We start from the raw sequence: 21,460 nt of genomic DNA, 5'->3' as shown, positions 1-21,460 counted from the left end.
TCCCTTCCCTGGAGGTGGCTTTGGAGGCTCTGCAGGTCCTTCCCTTGCCCTTGCTCCTGTAATTTGAGTCCCCTCGAGTTGTACATTAATCATCCCTCCTGCCAGGCTTTTACAGCTTTGCCTCTTCACCTGAGATTGGTCACCTGGAACTGGGTGTGTTGCTTGAGGGTTCTTGAGAGATTTTGGGTCTCGACTGCAGTTTTAGAGGTGCCCTGCTGAGGCCCCAGGACACCTTGTCCCTGAAGGAGGCTGTCCCTGGGCAGCCTGTGCTCTCACTCTCCATTTTTCCCCCTACCTGCAGGACAAATCCCGGCTGCTGAGGCTGGGAGATGTGCCAGTGCACACCCTGGATCCTGCTGTAAGCTAAAAGCTATTTTTTAAACACTGCTTATTATTTTCAAACCACTCAAAGGTGCTTTTTCTGCACTCCTGTAGGTGAGGAGTAGGAATTATTTTTTCCTTCAAAGCTAAAAATGTTTCCTTCTCGCCACATAATCCCACACCTTGCTACTGCACATTATTCTAGCGACCACTGCTGGGGATGGGCTAATTTCTGAGGGGTTTGTTAGTCCTGGAGGGACATCACAGAGGATGGGAGGTGACAAAGTGGCTCCAGTTCTCAGCACTGGAATGAGCCCACCTGGCTGAGCAGAAAATGCTGGAAATGCCTTTTGCCCTGGGGTGTGTTGTCTCACAAGGTATGAGGGGAATCCAGACCAGCTTTGTATTTTTTTGTTTTTATTTAAACCTGCATACCCATGAAGCAGTTGTTAAATGATTTGATTAGCTGGTGCTTCTGGGTTACCCCAGTGATTTTTCTGAGCAGGTCAGTCAGGAAATACCATCCCTAAATACTCTGCTGCCCAAACTCATCTAATTCATGCCTGGTTGGGCACAGCAGAAAAATAACTTTTCTTGCAAAAGGCTGCTTTTTGTGGCTTCAAGGGCTCTTAAAAACACACTTTTGCAGAAGTTTTGTGGTTTGGTTTCTTTACCTGACTTCCTAGAGCCTGCACCAGCCTGTTTTCTATTTGTGTGCTTCATTTCAATGCACTGTTTGCCCCCAGTGATCTGACACTTGTGTTTTCCCAGCTTTGCTCTCTCTGCTGCTGTTGCTGAGCTGCAGCTGCTTCGTGTGCTGGTGTTCAAACTAATCTGTGGCCATGGGAGGTTTGGCTACTGAGGGAGCCAGAGGAGGGCTGTGATAACAGCCTGCTTGAAAGCTGCTTCGAGAAAAAATAAACTACTTTACTCACCTCGGTGGAATGGAGCAGAAGATGGATTATTTCACAACTTGGTTATTTTCCACTGCTTCTCTTACGGGTACCGAGTAAAATTTGTTCTCAGGAGGAGCACATGGAGTGAAACATCTTCCTCTCTCCACAGCCACAATAATGGTATTTAAAAGTCATTAGCTAATTGGATCCTGCACAACAGGATGTCTTGATGGAACCTCAAAATAAACCTCTGCAGACACACAGTTTGTTGTTCTGATATTTTTGTCAGCTACAAATAGCAAATGCTTTCCAGAAAAGTATAGGACTGAAGAAAAAAAATTAGACTGGGACAGTAAGAATAATTTTTGTACAAAAATTAACTTAGATTACATTTCAAGTGGTTTATAGAGCTTATTTTTATTTGTGCTGCTACTTTTTGAGACTTTTGATTATCTGGCCTGGATGGTTTTAAGTAAATCACAGTGTGACAGCAGTGGAGGTAAACAAGTTCCATTTAGCCACAGCATCAATCTCAAAGCCACATTTTATTTTTGATTCTTTAAATAAAACAAATCCTTTAAGTAGGACTGTGGCTGGACTTCGGGTAGTGAGAGTTTAAAAGTTTGCATTCTTGGTTAATCAATATTTCCGGGCTGGAATGGGATGGTGTGAGTGGCTGGGTGACGTCAGTCTCCCAGCAAATATAACTTTATCACTGTCTATAAATAAACCTTGAGCTACTGCAGAAAGCACTTCCTTGAGAGAAACGAAACTCAGCAGGGAGCTGGCCCCTGTCACTGCTGTGTCATTGTCACTTGATGTGACAGCAGCCACCGAGGGCTGTGTAAGCCTCTCCCAGGGCTGAGCAGGGAACAAACCTCGGGGCTGGGCTGACCTCAGCAGCACCTGCAGGATCAGAGCAGCTGCCAGCACCCCAGGGGAGCACCAGAGCCCTTCTGGGCGCTGCACTTTGGCCACACAACTGCCCAGAAACCCAGAAACCTGCCCAGGCAGTCTGGGGACGTGCAACCTCAGGAAGCTGCGGCCATCACGAGACTGTGGGTAACTAAAATAAATAATGGAATACCTTATAAATGTGTTTACCTGAGATACAGCCACTTGTAATTCTTGTTAGCTGCTTTACAGCCTCTTGGCAGTCACAGAGATGAAAGCCTTGGGTTTTACTGTGGCTTTTAGGAAGTTTGATTGTAATTGGGCCTGAGGGTTAACAAGGGATGGGATGTAAATGTTGACTGAACATGACAAGGACCCTCACAAGTCACCACCTAAACACAAGGCAGCTGTGGTCACCTTGTCATACTGAGCTCTAAATGCTTCACTCTTATCACCTATATGATATTATGTATCATATATAGCTGCCTATTATGTGTGTGTGTATATATATATATATATATATATATATATATATATATATATATATATATATATATATATAAAAATATATATATATATATACACCTATATTTTATCTAATAGATATATAACAATATATATGCAACATGTAAATATTATGTACTAATAAATATATATTACAAATCATCTAGATTACCTATCATCTATCTATAATAATATATTTATATATATAAAATATAATTAATCTCTTATATATTACATTTTATATATAGTGCATAACAGTAAAGGTACATAAAATATGCAAAAATGCATATATCTATGTATATATATGTGTGGAGAAATATATATATAGGCAAATGCAGAACCATAGATACATACGGCTACAGATACATAGAGAAGACTCTCTCTATATATATTCATGTGTATATACAGATATATTTATGCACATTAAGCTAATTTACTGCCTGTCTCTTCCCCACAGCTCAGGCCCAGTTTCCTGCAACCAACCCTGTCATGGCCCTGGCCCTGTCATCAACCCCATCCCCAACAACAAAGCAACACAAAAGTATTTTAAATATTGCTCCTTTAATAATCTACATCCTGGTAGTTGCTCCAAGGGAAGACACAGCTGACAGGATTTTGATTCTGCCCCCTCATCTCTCCACATCAGCAATTCCTTATTGCTGCAGACTTCTCTAGTCCCTGGCTCCCATAGGCCACAGTTAGATTTAATTCTGCTAATTATCTTAAATATAAAACATAATGCAACTGATCCCTTGACATTGCTGTAGTAATAAAAAATAGAAAAGGAAAAAAAAATAAAAACATTTGAATCCTTATTGCCAGTGTTTGTCAGTAACTGCTTTCCCTAACAAAAGCCCTGCTCCACGTGCTGGGGAAGGCAAATGTTTCCCTTCCTGCTGAGGGCTGATCCCACGCCAAAACGAAGTCAAATATTCCTCAGGCTGGAAAAAGGGGAATTTAAAAAAATGGTTGCAAGAAAAGCCCACCAGTTTCCTACTGTAAAACCAGTTCACAGTTCTTGGAAAGGGTCTGAGCAGTACAGTAGAGCTACATTTACTGAAAACTTCTAGTGCTGATAAAGTCCTTAAAAAAAAAAAAAAAATTAACCCAAACAAACCCCAAATTAAATTAAACAGGGAGAGCCGGTTGGAAGGAGGAGGAGGAGGAAAAAGAGGAGGAGGAAGAGAAGGAGGAGGAGGAAAAGGAGAAGGAAGAGGAAAAGGAGAAGGAGGAGGAGGAAAAGGAGAAGGAAGAGGAAAAGGAGAAGGAGGAGGAGGAAAAGGAGAAGGAAGAGGAAAAGGAGAAGGAGGAAGAGGAAATGGAGAAGGAGGAAGGGAAAAGGAGGAAGAGGGCACTCAGCGGTGCCTGGGGAGCGCAGAGTTCAGAAAAAAGGAAAACAAAAAATAGAATCTATTCCTCTAGCAGACATCCAGTGTGGGATGGTCTCCAGGCCGGGCGGTGAAGGCACAGCAGCGCGAAGGCACCGCGGAGTGTGGGCCCGGGGACTGCTACGGCTGCAAAGGAGAAGGGCACAGAGGCCGAGGCGGTCAGAGCTCGTGCCAGGAGCTCCCCCCCTGCCCAGCCCGTGCCCCCCAGCCCGGCCCCACCTCGCCCAGGCCGGGTTTCTGGGCAATGGGGGGTTTCTTCAGGATCCCTCGCCGCGGCGCCGGCGCCGGCCTGGCCTCCCCGTCCTCCGGCGCGTCCTCGCAGCCCCCGGCCAGGACGTAGTGCTGCTTCCTCAGCTCGCCCAGCCGGACCCGCTCGCCCTCCAGCCGCTTCTCCAGCTCCAGCACCTTCACCTGTGCCCAAAAACCACCCTGGGAGCCGTGCTGGGGGCGCAGGGACCCCCACAGCGGGGCCGGGCCCGCCCATGGCCGCGCTGAATCCACCTCAGGGCCGTACCTGCGTTTCCATCTCCTCCTTCTTCAGCTTGATGAGGGACATGCCCGAGAAGTCCATGGTGTCTGTGGGGGACAGCGGGGCCCCCACTGAGTGCAGCCCTCACATGCAGAGAGACAGACACCTCGGGGCGTTCCCCAGGCCAGAAAGGGATTTGGGGTGGGGTTTTCTACCTTTTCCTTGTAAGAAACCTCACCTTTCTCCTCTATCTGCTCTTGCCCCGACTTGGTGGAAGCCACCACGTTTGCTGCCATCTCGTTGACGTTGCGTGAGCACTCCTGGAGCCTGGCCAGGTTCCTGCTGCTCTTCTCAGCCTTCACCTGCAACGAGCACAGGAATGGCTGTGGGTGCCCACCACAACCCCCCCAAGGAGCTCCAGGGAGCCCCAGGCAGAGGCAAAGAGCTTTTGGACATGAAAACCAGGGAGTGGAAAGAATGGATGGATGGACAGATGGGAAGTTTTATCCTCAGTGATCCCATCACGGCCAGACAAGGTGATCCCTGCAAAGCCCTTCAGCCCCAGGGCACCAAACCAGCTCTGCTCCCACCTGAGCCAAGCACTCAGTGAAGACACAGCTTTTGTTTTTTTAACCGTGCTCTCAATTTTAAACCCATCTGGTGTAAAAATCCCTATGGATCTCCCTCCCCCCTCACCTGCATCACTGAAAACTCCACCCCTCACTTCCACCCACACCAACAGGAAAGGTGGCAAGGACCAAAGTCCACCATCCTCAACTCCAGCTCCTGCAGCTGCTTCTCTGGATTTCTTGTTAGCTATTAACATTTTCTTTACATAACCAGCTTGACAGGAGGAAGACGGGAGGTTTTACACATCTTTGTTTCCAAGGCAAGCCTCGGGTGTGGGAACATTCACACACGGATTCAAATCCCAGACTGGAAAACAGCAAGAGCTTCCCTTCTCCCTGTTCTGGGAGACTGCAGGATTGGCAGAGAGGAAGGGAACACCGTGGGACAGGAGGAGGAGACACCCAGAGGATCCTGCTGGGACACCCACCTTGGAGGCAGCCACCAGCTGGGCTGTGCTGGCAGCGATTTCGTGGGAGCAGACGATCAGCTCCTCGTACTTCCCTGTGTGCAGGACAACCCTGTCTGCAGACTCCCTGCAGTGGGGGTCAAAGGGAGATTGTGTCACAGACACAACAGAGCAAGTGCAGATTATTCATCTCCTGCTAATACCCTCAGAAATCAGCAGCTGGATCCAGCAGCTTTGTAATTACAGAATCATGGAATTGTTACAGTTGGAAAAGATCTCTAAGATCTCGGAGTCCAGCTGGTATTAAAGCTCATACACAAAGCAATTATTCAAAGCCATGATCAAGGTGATTTGGAACAAGGCAGGATTTTGTTTTCATAATGGATGAGATTTTTCAAGCTCAACCCCCCCACATTTCCTGCACTGGCACAGGGCAATTTCCAACCACCCCATCCACAAACAGCTGAGCAGCAACTGGGACAGGGGGGTTTGTTTCACATTTTGCAGACAGGGAGGAACTGCCATCCCTAGCTGGGTGACCGTGTGGCCCAACCCAGGCCACGATGCTCCACGAGGAATTAGCAAAGAACCAAACTGAGGGTCCAGAAAAACAAAGATCTCCACAAGGAGCCAGCAATGAGGCTCCACAAGGAATCAGCAATTCAGCAGTGGGAATTTTGGAATTTTGGAGGTGACAGGGAATCACGAGCCAGCCCTGGTGCAGCCCTTGGAGCTGTGTCCCAGGGGAAGCTCCCAGCCTGGGGGTACCTACACGAGCTGTGTGGCTCCCCAGCCCACGGCCTTGGAGGCAGAGATCAGCCCTTCGGTCCAGCGCGAGTTCTTGGCGTAGAACTCCTGAGTTGTTGCTGCCCCCTGTTGTTATGAGAATATTATGGCCTGGATTAACTTCTGTCTAATAGACAGCAACATAGAAACCTGCATTAAATACCCATATAAAGTGTAATAATGTGTAAATTCATGTATAAAGCCATAAATCAAGGGAGTGACAGCATTCCTGTGCTCTTCATGCTGCTTTTACTGACCTGCTTAAATAATTATCAAAAAAACAACATCAGAGTCCCAAGCCTACAAATTTGAGCTGGGGTTGGTTTAAAACACACAAATTTGAGCCATGATCTTTAGATGGATAAGGCTTTGCAAGGGTGACAGTGATTTGTGCAAGAGAGCACAGGGCTGAGCAGCCTGTCTCCAGCAACTGGGACTGCCAGAGTGCTGCTAACATGGAAAACCATGAAATCCAGAGTGCTTCTGAAATTTGGGGGAAATTCTTCTGTATTTCATATTTCATCAGCACAAAGAGATGAGTGTACAGGAGGACTTACCCGGCCACTTTCCACTATCTCCTTCTGTAGGTTTGTAGATGTTGTTACAAGAAGTCTGATAGCCTGGAAGGAAGGAAAACAGGTTTTGGGGTTTGAGGGGGTCTCATAGAGGAGGACTGATGCTGCTGCTGGTGGGAGGTTGCAGTTTTGTACACCCCAGATGGGTTTGTGCAGCACTGACCTTCATTAGATCCGTGCAGGAGTTCAGAATCCTGCAGGGAAGCAAGGGAAAAGTGTTCAGCATCCAGGGAAGCTTTGGTCTCAGAAAATGGGGCTTTTCCCAAGACCAGCCAGCCTGTTTGGAGCAGAGCACACCCCAGCACAGACCTGTCACCTGCCCCTCCTCAAAACTCACCGCTCATTCACTTCCAACTTAACCCCAGAGCTCTCATTCCTGGCCTGGCTCATCATCTCCTGTCGGGAAACACAAGAGGAAGGGTTGGATGCCATGTTGGGATGAGAAAGATGGAGGGGTGATGGACACTGCCCCCACAAGGCCCCAGAATGGCCCATCCTGCAGCTCTGTCTCACCTCTATCCTCCTGACAGCATCCTCAATGGCCTCTGAGGTGGAGGCCATCTCCTTCTCAACCATGTCCCCCAGCTCCTCCTGCTTGATGTCCAGGCTCTTGGGTCTCAGCTCCTGCCAGGGGAGGCAGCAGGCATGAGGAGGTTTAAGGCAGAGAAACAGAAGGGAATATTTAGAAGGAATAACTACAAACCAAGATATCCAATTCCTTCCCGCCCCCACCAAATAATTAAAGCTGCAGGAGCAGCATTCTGCAGCCTGCAGAGTGAAGGTACATGTGCCACCAGCTTGCAGCAAACATGGGACCTCAGAGGTAAGAAATTCCCCAAATACTCCATCACAGAAGCAGATTCTGCTCCAGAGGGGCCTGGAGAGCTATAAGTGGTGTAAAAGAAAATATAATAGGGGCTTCACCAGGAGCAATATCTGAAAGATGGGAAGTTTCCTTCCACAGGGGTTAATGGGCTGAAAGACTTCAGCTGATCTGAGGCTGACCAGCTCTGTGCACCACCAGGAAGGGTCTCAATGCTTGGAAGCTGAGATGGCTCAAGGAAAGCACCAGAACTTGTGGGTATGGGGGACAAACCACCCCAAAGTGTTCCCTGGGACCCACCCTGCCAGCCCCAGGTGGGAAGGTGGCTGTGCTGGGCTCCATCTCCTACCTGGGCCAGCTGCAGGACCCCTCGCAGTGCCCCCTGCACGTGCTCCAGCTGGGCACTGCCCAGCCTCTGCCTGTCCTTCAGCTGCTCCAGGTAGTCCAGGCTGCGCTGCCCGCACTCCCGGCACGTCTCCGTCAGCCCTGCCGAGAGCACAGCCTGGGAAAGGGCTCCCTTCATCCCAGCCCTGCCCACCCTCATCTTCCTCCTCCCCTCATCCACAGCTGAGCACCAGCAGCATCCTGCAAATGTCTTCCAGGAGATTATAAATCAATTTCCAGGCCCAGGAAGGGGCACTAGAGGGCAGGGAATGTCGGCAGGGGGAGCATGGGGAATGTGCTGTCCTTGGTAAAATCTGCCCCTGGCAGAGGGGGCTTTGGCATGGCCTCCCTAAAGAAAAGGCCCATGAAAAATAATCCCCCCAACACCCCCTGCAGCCCTGCACTCACGGTCAGCGTGGTCCGTGGGGGCCAGGTGGGCCGTGGCGCTGCCGTTGACGATGGTGTCACCTGTCAGGTGTGCAAAGAGGGCCAGAGCCCCCACCAGCCCCGCAGCATCTGCCACAGACAGCACAGGCTCAGGAGCTGCCAGCCCTGCCAGGTGCTGGGGGCTGAAGCTCATCCCTGAAGGCACTCAAGGATCAGTGCAAGACTCAGAGATGTTGGGATTGACCCCACCAGCTTGAAGGAGCACACGGGAACCTCCCAGCCCCGCCCGTGTCCCTCTGTCACCAGGGCACTGCTGCTTGCCCGTGGCCCCAGAGCTGCTGGGGGCTGCTGGGTGCAAGGGAACACGAGCAAGCTGGGAGCAATGCCAGTCCCCAGCCCCAGGTACCTGCCATGGAGGCCACGTACTGCGCGTGCCCCTTCTCCAGGGCATCCGTGGACTCCAGCGCCGCCTGCGCCCGGCTCAGCAGGTAATCTGCAGGAATTCCATTTCATTTCCTTAGCACAGCCTGGTGGGTGTCTGCACCAGTGCAGACTCCACAGGGCACCACTGAGTGGAAGTGTATCCCTGGGGAACAGCACTAAAATCTGAGCAAAATAGTGCTGAACATGAGAGCTAGAAATTCCCCCTGGGAAGTCTGACCCCAACCCCCTCAGGCATGATGGAAAAAAAGCCATGGGAGAGCTGAGATGCAATATTATCTGTCCAGGAGGGAGAAGGCACAGTGTGTTTGAGTCCCCTGCATTAGCAGGACATACCTGGGGAGCTGGTGCAGCGGAGGTGCAGGGGGTCATCCAGCTTGGCCATGGCATCACTGAGGATGGCCTGGGCTTCTCTCACTGTCTCCTGTAGGATTCCAAACTGCTCATCCAGCAGTTTCTGCTGCAGGCTCTGCTCCTGGTTGCTCTGTGAAACAGGAGGAACAGGTGAGTGGCAGAGCACTCCCATCAGCAGCCTATCCCTCGAGAGCTCCTTTCCAGGATCAGACCCAACCATCCCATGACTGCTGGTGCAAGTGATATCCCACTGGCTGCATCAGCTGGCACCCCCAAACATCTCACCCCGGTGAGTAGGGCAGTGGGCCCTTCACAGAGCTCTGTACCTTCTCCAGGAGCCTGCCCTGGAGCTCTCGGATCTCCCTCGTGGCCTTGTCTGCCTCCTGGCTCAGCTGCAGCTCCTTCTCCTGCACAAGGCCCCGTGTGGACAGCAGCTCACACTCCTTCTCGCTCACCGACCGCCTCAGCACCTCCTTCTCAGCATGCAGAGCATCCAGCTGGGCACTGAGCTCCACACCTGCCTGCCATGGGGGGCCAGGACACCCTGTCACTGCCCTGTCACTGCCCTGTCACTGCTGGCAGCCCAACAGAACTGGGGGGAGCTCAGGACATGCCCAGCTTGTGACACTGATGGGCTGGGCCCACACTCAGCCCCGTGACAGCTCCTTGGGCTGCTGCTGAAGCTCAGGCTCAGCAGTGGTGGCAGGTCCAGCTCCCTGTGACAGGGTCTGATGGGGACCTGGGCTCGTGCTGCCCCCCAGCCCTGTACCTGCTTGGCGTGGCTGAGTGAGCGCTGCGCCTGCTCCAGCTCGTCCCGACGGGCGTCCAGCTCCTGCCTCAGCTGCTCCATCTGCACGCTCTGGTCCTCCAGCTGTGCCCACACACCGTGCCCAGGCTCAGCCCCTGCCCCACTTGGCACCAGCACCAGCCAGGATGCAGGGAATGAACCCAGCCATGCTTTGCAGGGAGGGGGTTTGGGGTCGTGGGCAGGGGGTGTCTCCTGGAAGGGCTCCTTTTCCCATGCCAGAATTTTGGGAGCAGCCCCCATCTTGACCCCCAGAGAAGGAAAGCACTCAAACCCACCAATTTGCATTGTGGCATTTTCTTGGGGGTAGAAAAGGCTGATTTGGACAAGAGGGAATGAGTCACATATTAACACCTTCCTGAGGAGCCAGGGCAACTCTTCCTGGAATCAGGGTCCAACAGCAAAAACCTCCCCTTTCCCTTGCTCCCAAACTGCATTTCCAAGGCTGGGGAGGGCTCAGTGCTGATCCAGAGCTCACCTTCATCTCAGCCTCTCGCTTGACCTGCTCCACCTGAAATGCCAGCTGCTCCTTGACACGTGCCACCTCCTCCTGGCTCTGCTGTGTCACCGTCAGCTGCTTGGCAGTGTCAGCGTTCTGTGGGGGGACATGGGGCTCACCTGGTGTTCCAAGGGGGACCCTCACCATCCCCACACTCATTCCAACCAAATTCTAGCTCAGAGAATAAATCCAAAATGCCCTTCTCACAGCATCCAAAATGCCAGTGGACATGGATTCAAGGGGTGCCCCCTGTTTGGTGCTCAGAGGGTGATGGGACCAATACAGGGGGACTGGGCAGGCACAAGTCACACCAGTGGTGGCAGAGGGACCAAGGGACAAAAGCAAGACCAAAACACCCAAAGCAAACAATTAAATATGTGAGTGGCACAACTGAGACAGAGGATCCCCATCACCAGCACATCCCTTGAGAGCCTCTTTCCAGAACTGGAGCCAAGCATGCCACAACTGCTGGTACAAGTGATATCCCACCAGCTACAATGGCCACAAAAACCAGCAGAAACAGACCAAACAACAGCAAAACACCCCAAAAAACAACAACAAAAACACCCAAAGGGACCATGATGGAAGAGGGAAAGGGTGCTCAGCTCTGCCCTGGATACCCAGCCCCAAAAGGGAAGGATTTAACTCAGGGACACTGCCCTCAGTGTCAGTCCCTGCCTGCAGAGGCAGCAGCAGCCTCACCTTCCTCAGGAGCTCGGCGTGGGTGTTGATGAGCTCGCTGTGCTTCTCCTTCAGCTTGGTGTAGCGGATCTCGGTGGCATTGGCTTTCTCTGCAGGGGTGAGAGCCCCTCAGTGACCACAGCAAAGGCAGCCCACAGGCCCAGGGCACCCCAGGACACCCCAGGGCACCTACTCTCGGCCTCGGCGCAGAGGCGCTGTGACCTGTCACTGTCCTGCTTGGCCCTCTGCAGCCTCTCCAGCTCATCCCGCAGCTGCTCGTTGTCCACCAGCGCCTTCTGCTTCTGCTTGCGCTGCTCCTCCACCTCTCCCTCCAGGCTGTTCACCTGTGCCTTCAGCTGGGTGATGTAGCGCTGTGCCTGCAGGGGTCATGGGGCACTGGGGCACGGCCCTGCCCGCCCCAACACCCCCAGCCAGGTGCCCCTCTGTAATTTGGGCAAAGCAGGTGTGGGATGCACAGGAAAGCTCTGCCCTGTACCCCTGCAGTCGCTCTGTCCCTGTTGATAACATCAGGACAGCAAGGGACAGGTCTCACATGCCCCCACCCCTTCAGGAATCACATCCTGGCACAGGGAGAGGCCCCAAAACACAACCCTGGATGCCAGGACCCCACCCCTGCTGCATCCCTTCAGATTTCCAGAGCATGGCACCAAACCCCACCCCAGCTGCTCCCTGGCCAGGCTTTACCTCCAGTTTAATTTTCTCCATCTCTGCACGGAGCGTCTCCACCTCCTTCTTCAGGCTCTCAATCTGTGCATCCCTGTGGACAAGGGCAGGTTGGTCCCATGTGGCAGCAGCCCCTGGCCCCTGCTGGCCCCTCCATACCTGTCATCCCAAACGCCGTTGGGCGGCCCGAAGGTTTGCTCAAACAGATCCGAGGTGATCTGGGAAGGACAGAAGGTGCTGAACTGAGCCAGGACACAGGAGCCTGCCTCCCATCCCAGCCCCAGGCCCCCACCTGTGGCTCTGTGGTGGAAGTTGTGCTGATCTCAATGAGGTTCTCTGGCTCCTCATCCTCGGGGGCCTCCTCAGGGATGACGACGACCGGCTTCACGTGCTCGGCCAGCGCCGACGCCCGCAGGAAGTTTGGGGGGCTCTGTAGGGACAAGAAGTTGTTGCAGCCTCGCAGGGGGTTCAGGAACTGCAGCAGGCAGAGTGCCAAGGGAAAGGAGGGAGCCAGCCCTGTGCTGCTGACAGGGCCAGAGGCAGTGTCCCCAGACACCCACAAGCTCTCCAGAGCACCACACCAAATCCTGCCCTACCTCTGGCAGCCGCGGGATCTGGATGAGCCGCTTGAAATACAGCATGTCAGATGCCTTCTTAAAGAAGTTTTTAAGGCTGAAGAGGAGGGAAAGACAAAGGGAAATGAGAGGGGGCTTGGAAGGAGGGAGGGGACCCCACTGCCCCACCCGGGCCGTGGTTACCTGCGGAACTGCTCGTGGAAGCGGTCCCGGTGGCCCTGCAGGGTGTCAGCTGGCAGACCTGGGTGAGGAGGGACAGCTGTGACTGATCCGGGGCTGCACGTGTGTCCACATGCACCCAGACCCCTCCTCTGCAAAAGCCAGCAGGGTAAAAGCCAGGAGGGAGAGGGATGTGAGGGGTCGGGATGGGAGTGAGGTGTTCCCATCCCCTGGCACAGGGATCAGGCATGTGGCACAGGGAGATGTGGGTGTGGGAACTCCAAAATATCCACACAAGGCTCCTGGCACTGTGCTGCCCATGCATGGAGCTGGCAGGACAGGGGACGTGGGTTTGAGTTAAACAAGAACAAGTCCTTCTAATTCCTTTATCTGGAATGTCTGTGTGGGATGGAGCAGGCCCCTAGAGCCCAGCTGGGATACAGGGACATGGCAATGGATGCCTCAATCTACACCAGTGTCATCCCCAGACCCAGAAGCCCACCCTGGGAAAACACCAGCACAGAGCACACCCCCGGGACTCACAGGAGTGCAGCTTGAACATCAACTTGACCGAGTAGTGGTAGAGGTGGCTGCAGTCCTGGATGACCTGGATGAGGGGGGCCAGGCGGCACTGCACCGCCGACATCTGCGACACGGCCATGGAGGTGTTGAGCTGCCTGAAAACTGAGGGGAGCCGTGTTTGCAGAGCCGCCCGCGCCCGGCCGCGCCGCTTGATCATTAACCACGGCGGATGTGGGGCAGGGGAAACGCCAGGGCTGCTCCTGAGCTGAGAACAACCCTGCTCCGAGCAGCAAAAACACCCAGAGGGACCACGCTGGCACAGGGAAGGGGTGCTCGGCTCTGCCGTGGTACCTCAGCCCCAAAAGGAGGGATTTAACCCCAGGACGCTGCCCTAAAGCTGCTGCTGCATGACACAGCTGGGAGAAGTGAGAGGTTTGGCTCCATTCTGTTTAATCATGCAAGGATCTGGGAGAGGATGCCAGGGCAGGGGACGAGCCCGGCGGCACCGCAGCCTCGCCTGCCCCTGCTCGGAAACAGATCCCTTCCCTTGGCAGGGATCCAGACAGCATATCCACCCTGGCTTCTTCCCTGCTCAGCTTTAAAGTATTTATGAATATAAATTCTCTGTATAACTGGGTCAGGAGGAGAAGCAGGAGGCTGTTGGGAGCTGGGTCTCTCCCGCTGTGCCGTTTTCCAGGGCAGCTCCGTGTTCCTGACCAGAGGAAGAATCTGCCACCTCTCTAAGCCATCTAAAAATTCCTGAGGAGGTGAGAGACATGAGCAGGGGCCTATAGCCCTCCCCAGAGGCATTTCAATGAGGGGAAATGAGTCTTTAAAAAGAAGTACAGCCCCATCCTCTGCTTCAGAGGGACAGAAGGAATTTGTGTAATGGATATGATTAATGTGGTTGTACAAAAAAGAAATAAAAATGTATTTCAGAGCAGCTCTGCACTGAAAACAACACTCTGCCTTGCTCAGGTGGGTTCAAAGCAGCCACATGCTCTAAATATTTTCCTACAACTGCCTCTACAGAGCTTCAACAGGAGAATCCAGCTGAGAAACCATCTCAGAAATCTCAGCAGGAGGAGGAGGAGGAGGGACCTGAGCCTCCAACCTCGACCTCCCGGAACTCCATTCCCGACCAAAGAGCGAAACTATTGCTCAAGAGCCCCGGGGCAAGCGGGAGGGACCTGCCCCTGCCGCCTCCTCACCTGACTCCGACAGCTTCAGCTCACAGTCCAGGTAGTCAAACAGCTCTACCGTCAGCTGGAAGCTGCCAAAACAAACCAAAACTCCATCACCTGACAGCAGAGACATCTTTGCTCCAGCTGCTCCTGTTCATTCAGAGTCCCCATGATGGCAAGGGCTCTGACTGACAAGAGTTTGGGACTTTTTCTCCCTGCATTTACTGCCCACAGTGCTCTGTGGGTGCAGGAGGGACCGGGCACCATCCAAACAATTCACAAAATCCTGGTGACTGCCCTATCCTGGGGTGGTTTTGTCAGCAGGACACTGCCAGCTGGGGGTCATGGAGCTGGTGACCACATCCTTGGCCCTGGGCCCCACCAGGACACTCACATGTTGTTCACATCTGTCCCTGCAGTCTTTTCCAGCACCTCATCCGACACTTCGAGGCCCGGGGGGAACTCGGGATGCTTTGCAAAAGGAAGGAAAAAGCCATCAGTTGCTGCTGGCATGGCACATCCCCTCGTTCCAGGGCTGTGGAGGTGGCAGAGGCCTCACCTTGACGTGGAAGGAGATCTTGGTGAGCAGGAGCCGTGTGTAGATGCTCACCAGCTGCCCGTACCTGTCGTGCAAATGGCCCTGCAGAGACACGAGGAGAGACAGGGGGAATCCAGAGTGAGGTAACCACACCCAGCAGATCCCACATGAGCCAGTGACCTGTGGCTCCACCATGCACACAACCATCACCCAAAGAGACAGCAGGCTGTTTCAGGCAGTGCTTCACCCTCTCTGTGCCCACCATGTTCCTCAGTAACCATCTCCAAACCCCCCAGGAGGCACAAACCTGCACTCTGCCCCACTCACCCACAGGTCCCCCGTCTCTCGGATGTTGCTGCGGTATCTCTGGCAGTCCTGGAGAACCTGGGGACACAAAAGGGAAGGATGTGGCACAGTGGGGCTGGCTGTCTGCTCTGATGCTGGGGAAGAGGAGGGATCCAGCCCCTTACACCACTCCAGCTCTGGGAGAAGTTCCAGCCTTCCCTCAGCACCCAAAGGTTGGGGATTTGCACGGGGAAGTTTCAAAGATGTGAGAGAACAGAGTGCCAGGGGAAGGTGGCTGGGGTAGGGAAGGGATCCCACTCCCTGTGCAGAGGGATGTTGGCAAGAACCAGAAATTTCCCCCTGGGAGAGGAGCAGGAGGGAGGTGGCAGAGGGGACACTCACGTTGGGGTGGCCATCGCGCAGGACCTTGTGCAGGACGTGGCAGAACTTCCAGCTGAGGATGGCACTGCTGGGCAGGGGCAGCCCGATGGCGTAGGACCAGAAGGTGAAGGCTCCCTTCTCGTGGTGGGTCCCCAGGATGATCCCTTCCAGGGCAGTCAAGGCCAACTGGACACACACAGGGGACAGGCTGGACTGGGGACCGTTCAGCTTTGAAAACGGGACACTGGGTGCCCCATGAGCACAGGGATCACTGGCACAATGCTGCACCCCCAAATAAAACCCCCAGATAAGACCCCCAGTTGTCATTTTTGGGCACACCTCCCCCTGCCGAGGGCACACTGGGGCCCTCTGCATTTTACTGCCAAAGAAATGCAATTTTATTGCACTGCTCATTTGCCTTTTCACTGATGGATGAACCTTTGTGATGCCAGCCCCCAGCCGAGCTCTGCACGGGTCTTTGTCTCCCAAATCTTCTCCAGCATCAGGGGGTGACACCCCCAGAGCCCAAACTCCTCTGTGCTGTCCTGGGAGCCAAGGGAAAGGATACGGCGGGCATGCTTCTCCTTCACTGGTGCTTCCTGTGTGTTTATGGCTTTGCTGATGCTGATGGCCTGCAAGAGGAGGGGAGAGAGGCTGTCAGACATGGTGAGACCCCCGTGGCTACCCAAACACCCCAAAGTGCTGTGCTGGTGCTCTTGAGGAATACCCTGAATTTTAGAACACATTTGTCACCTCAAAGTCATTTGTAACACATCAGAATAGGCCTTTTTATCCATAACAAAGCATCCATTAGAGCCCCCATCTCCAGCAGGATCTGACCACTGCTGCTGGTGCTCCCGGCTGTCCCTGTCCCAGGAAACCAATTTTTGCATTTTTGCAGCCTGAACTCAGCATGCCTGAGGAATATTAAAGCACAATAGTGAGATGCCAAATTCCAGGGTTGTTTGTGTAATCACAAGGAGCCTTTGAACCACGGGGGAGTGGTTTGGGTTCTGCTGAGGATGTTGCTGCGTACAAACAGCACGTGGGGAAAAGCAGCCCCCAAGCAAGGAGGGAGTGGCAGCTTCAATGTCCATCTTGATGGAGCAAAAATCCAGAGCAATGTGATTATCAGAAGAGGATTATCTATATTTTGATGTGTTTGATCACAGCAGACTTTAAATTAGGAATTTATTCCAAAAGATTACCCCAGAGTGGGGTTGGTTGCATCAGTTGCATCCCCCATGTGTTGCAAATAGGCTGCAAATCCAAGTTGCTGTGTTTGATGAGGATCTTCCTCCTCCTCAGACTCCACTGAGCTGCTTCACCCTCACAGGAGTGCTTGGGCTGTGCCTGTGTCCATGAGCCCTCTATCACCAGCAGAGGAAAAAGGTCCCAGCTGGGAAGGCAGGAAGACACCCCGCTGCCGGAAGAGGAACTCGGTCCCTCCCTGCAGCTCCACAGCCCTAAAGCCTTATAAAAATCCTATTTACCTGTCCAGGAAAGCACCTGCTTCCACGTGGCTTCTTGTCCAGAGACACCTCTGACATGAGGTGCTTTTCTGTAGGAGGAGGAACCTGACCCCGAGTTATCGAGTGCTCCTGACTTATGCAGGAGGAACCCGACACCAAAGGGACAATGTCAAAGGTGTCCATGCACCAAACCCACCCCAAAAGAGTCCAGAACAGATACTCAGGAACTGACCATGACAGCAGCAAAACTCTGCATCATCCTAAAGAGTGAACCTGTCCCAAAAGGCTGAGCCCAGCTGCTGGGGCTGCCTTTGCCTTTGTGCACAAGGAGAGTCCCGGGGTTACCCCGCCATGTGGGGCCGTAAAGCAGCAGTGGAGTTAAGCTGGTGACTTGCTGTAATCCTCTTATCCCCAAAGGTTAACGAGCCTGGAGTGCCCAGGAACAGGCACTTGCAACACAGCTGCCTCTCCCAAAGTGCCTTCACAGCCACCCAAAAGCCTGGAGCTGGCACAGGCTGTGCCCTCGATGGCAGCTTGGCCAGAGACATGTGCCACAGGTCCTCAGGGATGCCAGCACCTCCCACGGGATACTGACAGAAAGGATGGCTTATCCTGGACCAGGCAAGGAAGGATTTGGAAATCCTTCCTGCATCTTTCCTGAGGTGTTTTGCACAGAGGGAGCAGGGCAGACACATCTCCCAAACTGGGAGTTTTTCTGCCTGCCCTAAGACAGGCCTGACCCAGCCCATCACACTCATCCCAACCCATCCATGGAACCTGGAGGAAGCACAGCCAGAAGGGTCAAAGTGTGACACATGCAGAGCCCCAGGAAAGGAAATGTTGTCCCCCATTACCAGGGACAGGACCTCAGCTGCTGAGTGAGCTGGGACCCTGCTGGTCTGTCCCAAAACAGAGCTGTAATTCCCACTGGCAGTGGTGGTTTTATTGCAATTATTGCCCTTAGTCTCACTGGCAGCCTGACCAGCCAAAATTCAGCCCAGGAGCTGCTGGAGGGGTTGGTTTCATCCTTGGGGGTTCAGTGCAGAGGTTTCACTGAGCCATTTCATGTCCAGCACAAGGACTCCATGCAGGAGCAGCCCCAGCCCACCCTCAGCACCACCACGAGACACTGGGTCCAGCATGGTCCCAAATGAACCACACTGTCACCAAACCAGTGCCAGTCCCTCAGGGTTGTCACCCCAGGTGTGCTTTCACTACCTCCAAGCACCAACCTGGCCAGGAGATCCAGGAAAATGGGATGGTGGCACCAGGGAAGAGCACGGGGCAATGCTGCAGCTTGGCACATGTGTGCTGGCAGGATGCTCCTGCTGGCTGTCTGGCAAAGTCAGGCTGTGGAGGATGGCTCCAAAATGGGGAGATTCACCCTTGACCCAACCTCTTGGGACACCACTGGCACGTCCGGAGATGGGCAGGTCCTGGCTGCCACTGCAGGTGCACAACCAGCCTGGCCAAAACTTTGATGCAACCTGTGGGCTGCTCCCTATCACTGCCAGGCACCAGGGTGAGGAGCCAACCCCAAAACCTGCCTGGCCCTGGGCTGTGGGATCCCACAGGGCAGCAGCCCCAGTGCTTTGCTTACAGCCTGCACGTTCCAGGGCGGTGACTAAAGCCGGGATCAAAGCACCCAAATGAAGGAGCACAGTTTAACATCCACCCTTTCATTCCTGGCTGCTTTTAATTAGGGCTGATCCTCCTGCCCACGGCTCCCTGGAGCAGGTGGATGCCGGGTCCCAGCATGATGCCACAGCAGGAGAGATTATTTGGGAGCTGGAAACCTCCCCTGGCCAGGCAGCACAAGAGCTGTCAGAACAGCTGAGCTATGAACTCCAGAGTTCCCTTCCTAACGCTGCTCCTTCCCAAATTACACCAGGAAAACACCACTTGGCAGTCACACACAACGCAATCCTGCAGGTTCCAGAGCTCATTGGATTTTAAACCTTTTTGTTTAAGAAAAGCAAAAACTGGCAGCAGAAAAGGACAAGTTTTTCCTCCTGCCAGGCTGCCGAGCAAGCACCTGCTGTGGGATGGTGATTTCCTACTTCCCACGTTCGGCTTCTCCGAGGGAGACATCTACATCACCCTGACACAAGACATGGAAAAGCATTTCCAGGGAAAGCAGGTGACCTTCATGTCACCCACAAGGACCTGGGATCACAGCTGGGTCAGTAATTCCTGTCTGTAACCACAGACATCACCTGAGCCCTCACAGGGGAAAAGGTGATGGGGCTCTGGATTCTGGTACAGAATCCTCAGGCAGCAGAGGGGATGTGCCAGCAGCACCCCTGTGACACAGAGATGAGGAGGGGATGTGCCAGCAGCACCCCTGTGACACAGAGGCGACTGGCAGCCGGCTGGGCAGCTGCTATAATTAGAGGTAAAAGGCAGATCAATACCCATGTTCTGACACTGAACAGTTCTGCTCCCACTGAAGCACCACTACAGGAAACCACACCAGAATAAAGCTCCTTTAGGACAGTTTTTAGCAGTTGCTGGACAAAAGGTCAGCTCTGGGCAGTGAATGTGACCATTAGCCAGTGAGCCAGAGAGCAACCACCTCTTTGCCCTGTCCATGTCTCCGCTCACAGCATCCCTGTGACTGCGAGGATTTCCAGAGCACAAGTGGCAGTGAAATGCCCACGATGCCCTGGAAGGGCAGGGGCAGGAGGGCGCGGGCAGCCCCCGGCGCACGGGGCAGCGCTGCGGCCGCGATCGTTTATCAGCGCTGCCCAGCGGGACGACTGAAGGAGACGCGTCCAGAGGGAACCGGAATTGCCGGTTTTCCCGTGCTGCTCCCCAAACCCAGCAAGCTCCGTTTCCTACCCAGCACCGTGACCCTGCGAGGCTTGAAATTCCCACCTGCCTTCGCTGGCGCTCTCCGGGGCCAAACCAGCCCAGGGGCTGAGGAAGGAACCGCAAAGCAAAGGGGCAAAGGGGAAAACACCGGCGATGAATGCACAGCCTGCAAAAGCAGAAGGGTCAGAGGAGGCATGCGGGAGGGCACTGTTATTTTTGCTGGGGCAGCAGCGAGCCTGTCACTCTGTCCATCCCTCTACACATCCCTGCCCACGCTGTTTGAGAACTTCATTTCCCACCAGCCACACGCCAGCCCCATCAGCGCCCAACCACTGCCCACCCCGCCGGGGCCACAGGAGTACGGACACGCCGGCCAAGCCCGACAAGATGGGGCACAAACGCCTTTGGGCTTTGTTTCCACTCTGCCGCCCTCCGTGGGTCCAAACACCCCGATCCCCGCAGGGTGACCCGCGGGTGACCCGGAGCCGCGGGGCAGGGGTGAATCCAGCCCCGGTGCGAAACATTTCCCGGTGTCGATGGGGCCGGGGCTCGGCAGGGATGCGGAGATGCCCATTCCCGGGGCCGCCGCGGAGCCCGGGGCTCGGCCACCCTCCCGCCAGCACCGTAAAACTTTCCCCGTGTGCTGCCGGCCGTGTTTACCTGGGATAAGGCCCGGGAGGTGCGGGGAGGCGCACGGCCGGCGCGGGGCCCGGCTGCCCGCGGGGGCGGCGGCGCACGGCGGGGCCGCGGCCGCCGGGACGGGCGCGGGGGCGGCGGGACGGGCGGGTGCCCACGCGGGACCGTCCCGCGGCCGCGCCGGGAGGAAGCGGCGGCGCAGGTGGGGGCGGGGGAGCGCGCGGCGCCGGCACCGGGGACGGACGGGCGGACACGGGGACGGGCAGAGGGACGGCGGCCGTGCTGCCCCACCGGGGCTTCCCCGGAGCCCGGCGGGGACCCGCGCCCCCCATCCCGCCTCATCCCATCGCCCGAGAAGCCCAGCGTGCCCCGAGGCGATGCCCCGCGGAAAGGGCCGGCCCGTCCCGTCCCCGAGCCGGTAACAGGACCAGGACTAAAAACGGGACCGTAACCGCGGCCGGTCCCGCGGCCCCGCCGCCCCCTCCCGCCGTCCTTGCCTGGCTCTTGTCGAACTGCTCCCGCTCCGCCTCCAGGCTGTGCCCGCTGCGGCGGCTCAGCACCCGCGCCGGCACGCTCTTGATGCTGTTCATGGTGGGCCGCGCTGGGAACTCCCCGCTCCGGTACCCGCGCTCCGGTATCCGCGCTCCGGTATCGGCGCTCGGGGCTCCGGCAGGAGCCACCGGCGCCGCCCGCCCCCCGCCCCTCCCGGCCGCGCACTGCGCCGCGCGCTACCGCGCCCCTGGCGGCCGCACCCGGAACTGCAGCGCCGCTCCCCCCGCGGGCAGGTAGGACCGCGCAGCGCCGGGGGGACACGGACACGGAGAGGGGACACGGAGAGGGGGGGACACGGACACGGAGAGGGGACACGGAGAGGGGGGGACACGGACACGGAGAGGGAACACAGAACGGGGGGGACGGGGACACGGGGAGGGGACACGGAGAGAGAACACGGAGCGGGGGGGACGCG

At 55.0% G+C, this 21,460-nt stretch overlaps 1 protein-coding gene across 1 annotated transcript; it reads right to left on the bottom strand.

Annotated features, from left to right (window-relative positions):
* Positions 1–3,157: 3,157 nt before the first annotated feature.
* HIP1R (huntingtin interacting protein 1 related) lies at positions 3,158–21,199 on the bottom strand. Its single transcript, XM_059863742.1, has 32 exons — positions 20,991–21,199; positions 16,140–16,203; positions 15,593–15,735; positions 15,233–15,289; positions 14,927–15,007; positions 14,762–14,838; positions 14,395–14,456; positions 13,205–13,345; positions 12,686–12,743; positions 12,524–12,599; positions 12,220–12,357; positions 12,087–12,145; positions 11,949–12,021; positions 11,437–11,620; positions 11,265–11,353; positions 10,542–10,658; positions 10,028–10,129; positions 9,585–9,779; positions 9,241–9,388; positions 8,870–8,956; positions 8,485–8,592; positions 8,042–8,178; positions 7,383–7,493; positions 7,207–7,265; positions 7,033–7,063; positions 6,852–6,914; positions 6,281–6,381; positions 5,530–5,635; positions 4,711–4,834; positions 4,518–4,579; positions 4,223–4,414; positions 3,158–4,129 (listed from the first exon to the last, which is right to left on the bottom strand). The coding sequence occupies exons 1-32, from the start codon at positions 21,081–21,083 to the stop codon at positions 4,124–4,126; spliced, it is 3,144 nt and encodes a 1,047-aa protein (XP_059719725.1). The 5' UTR covers positions 21,084–21,199; the 3' UTR covers positions 3,158–4,123.
* Between the last annotated feature and the right edge of the window lie 261 nt (positions 21,200–21,460).

Source organism: Haemorhous mexicanus, chromosome 19 (assembly GCF_027477595.1).
Source record: "Haemorhous mexicanus isolate bHaeMex1 chromosome 19, bHaeMex1.pri, whole genome shotgun sequence".
Taxonomy (NCBI): domain Eukaryota; kingdom Metazoa; phylum Chordata; class Aves; order Passeriformes; family Fringillidae; genus Haemorhous; species Haemorhous mexicanus.
This window is presented reverse-complemented; position numbering and strand designations above follow the sequence as displayed.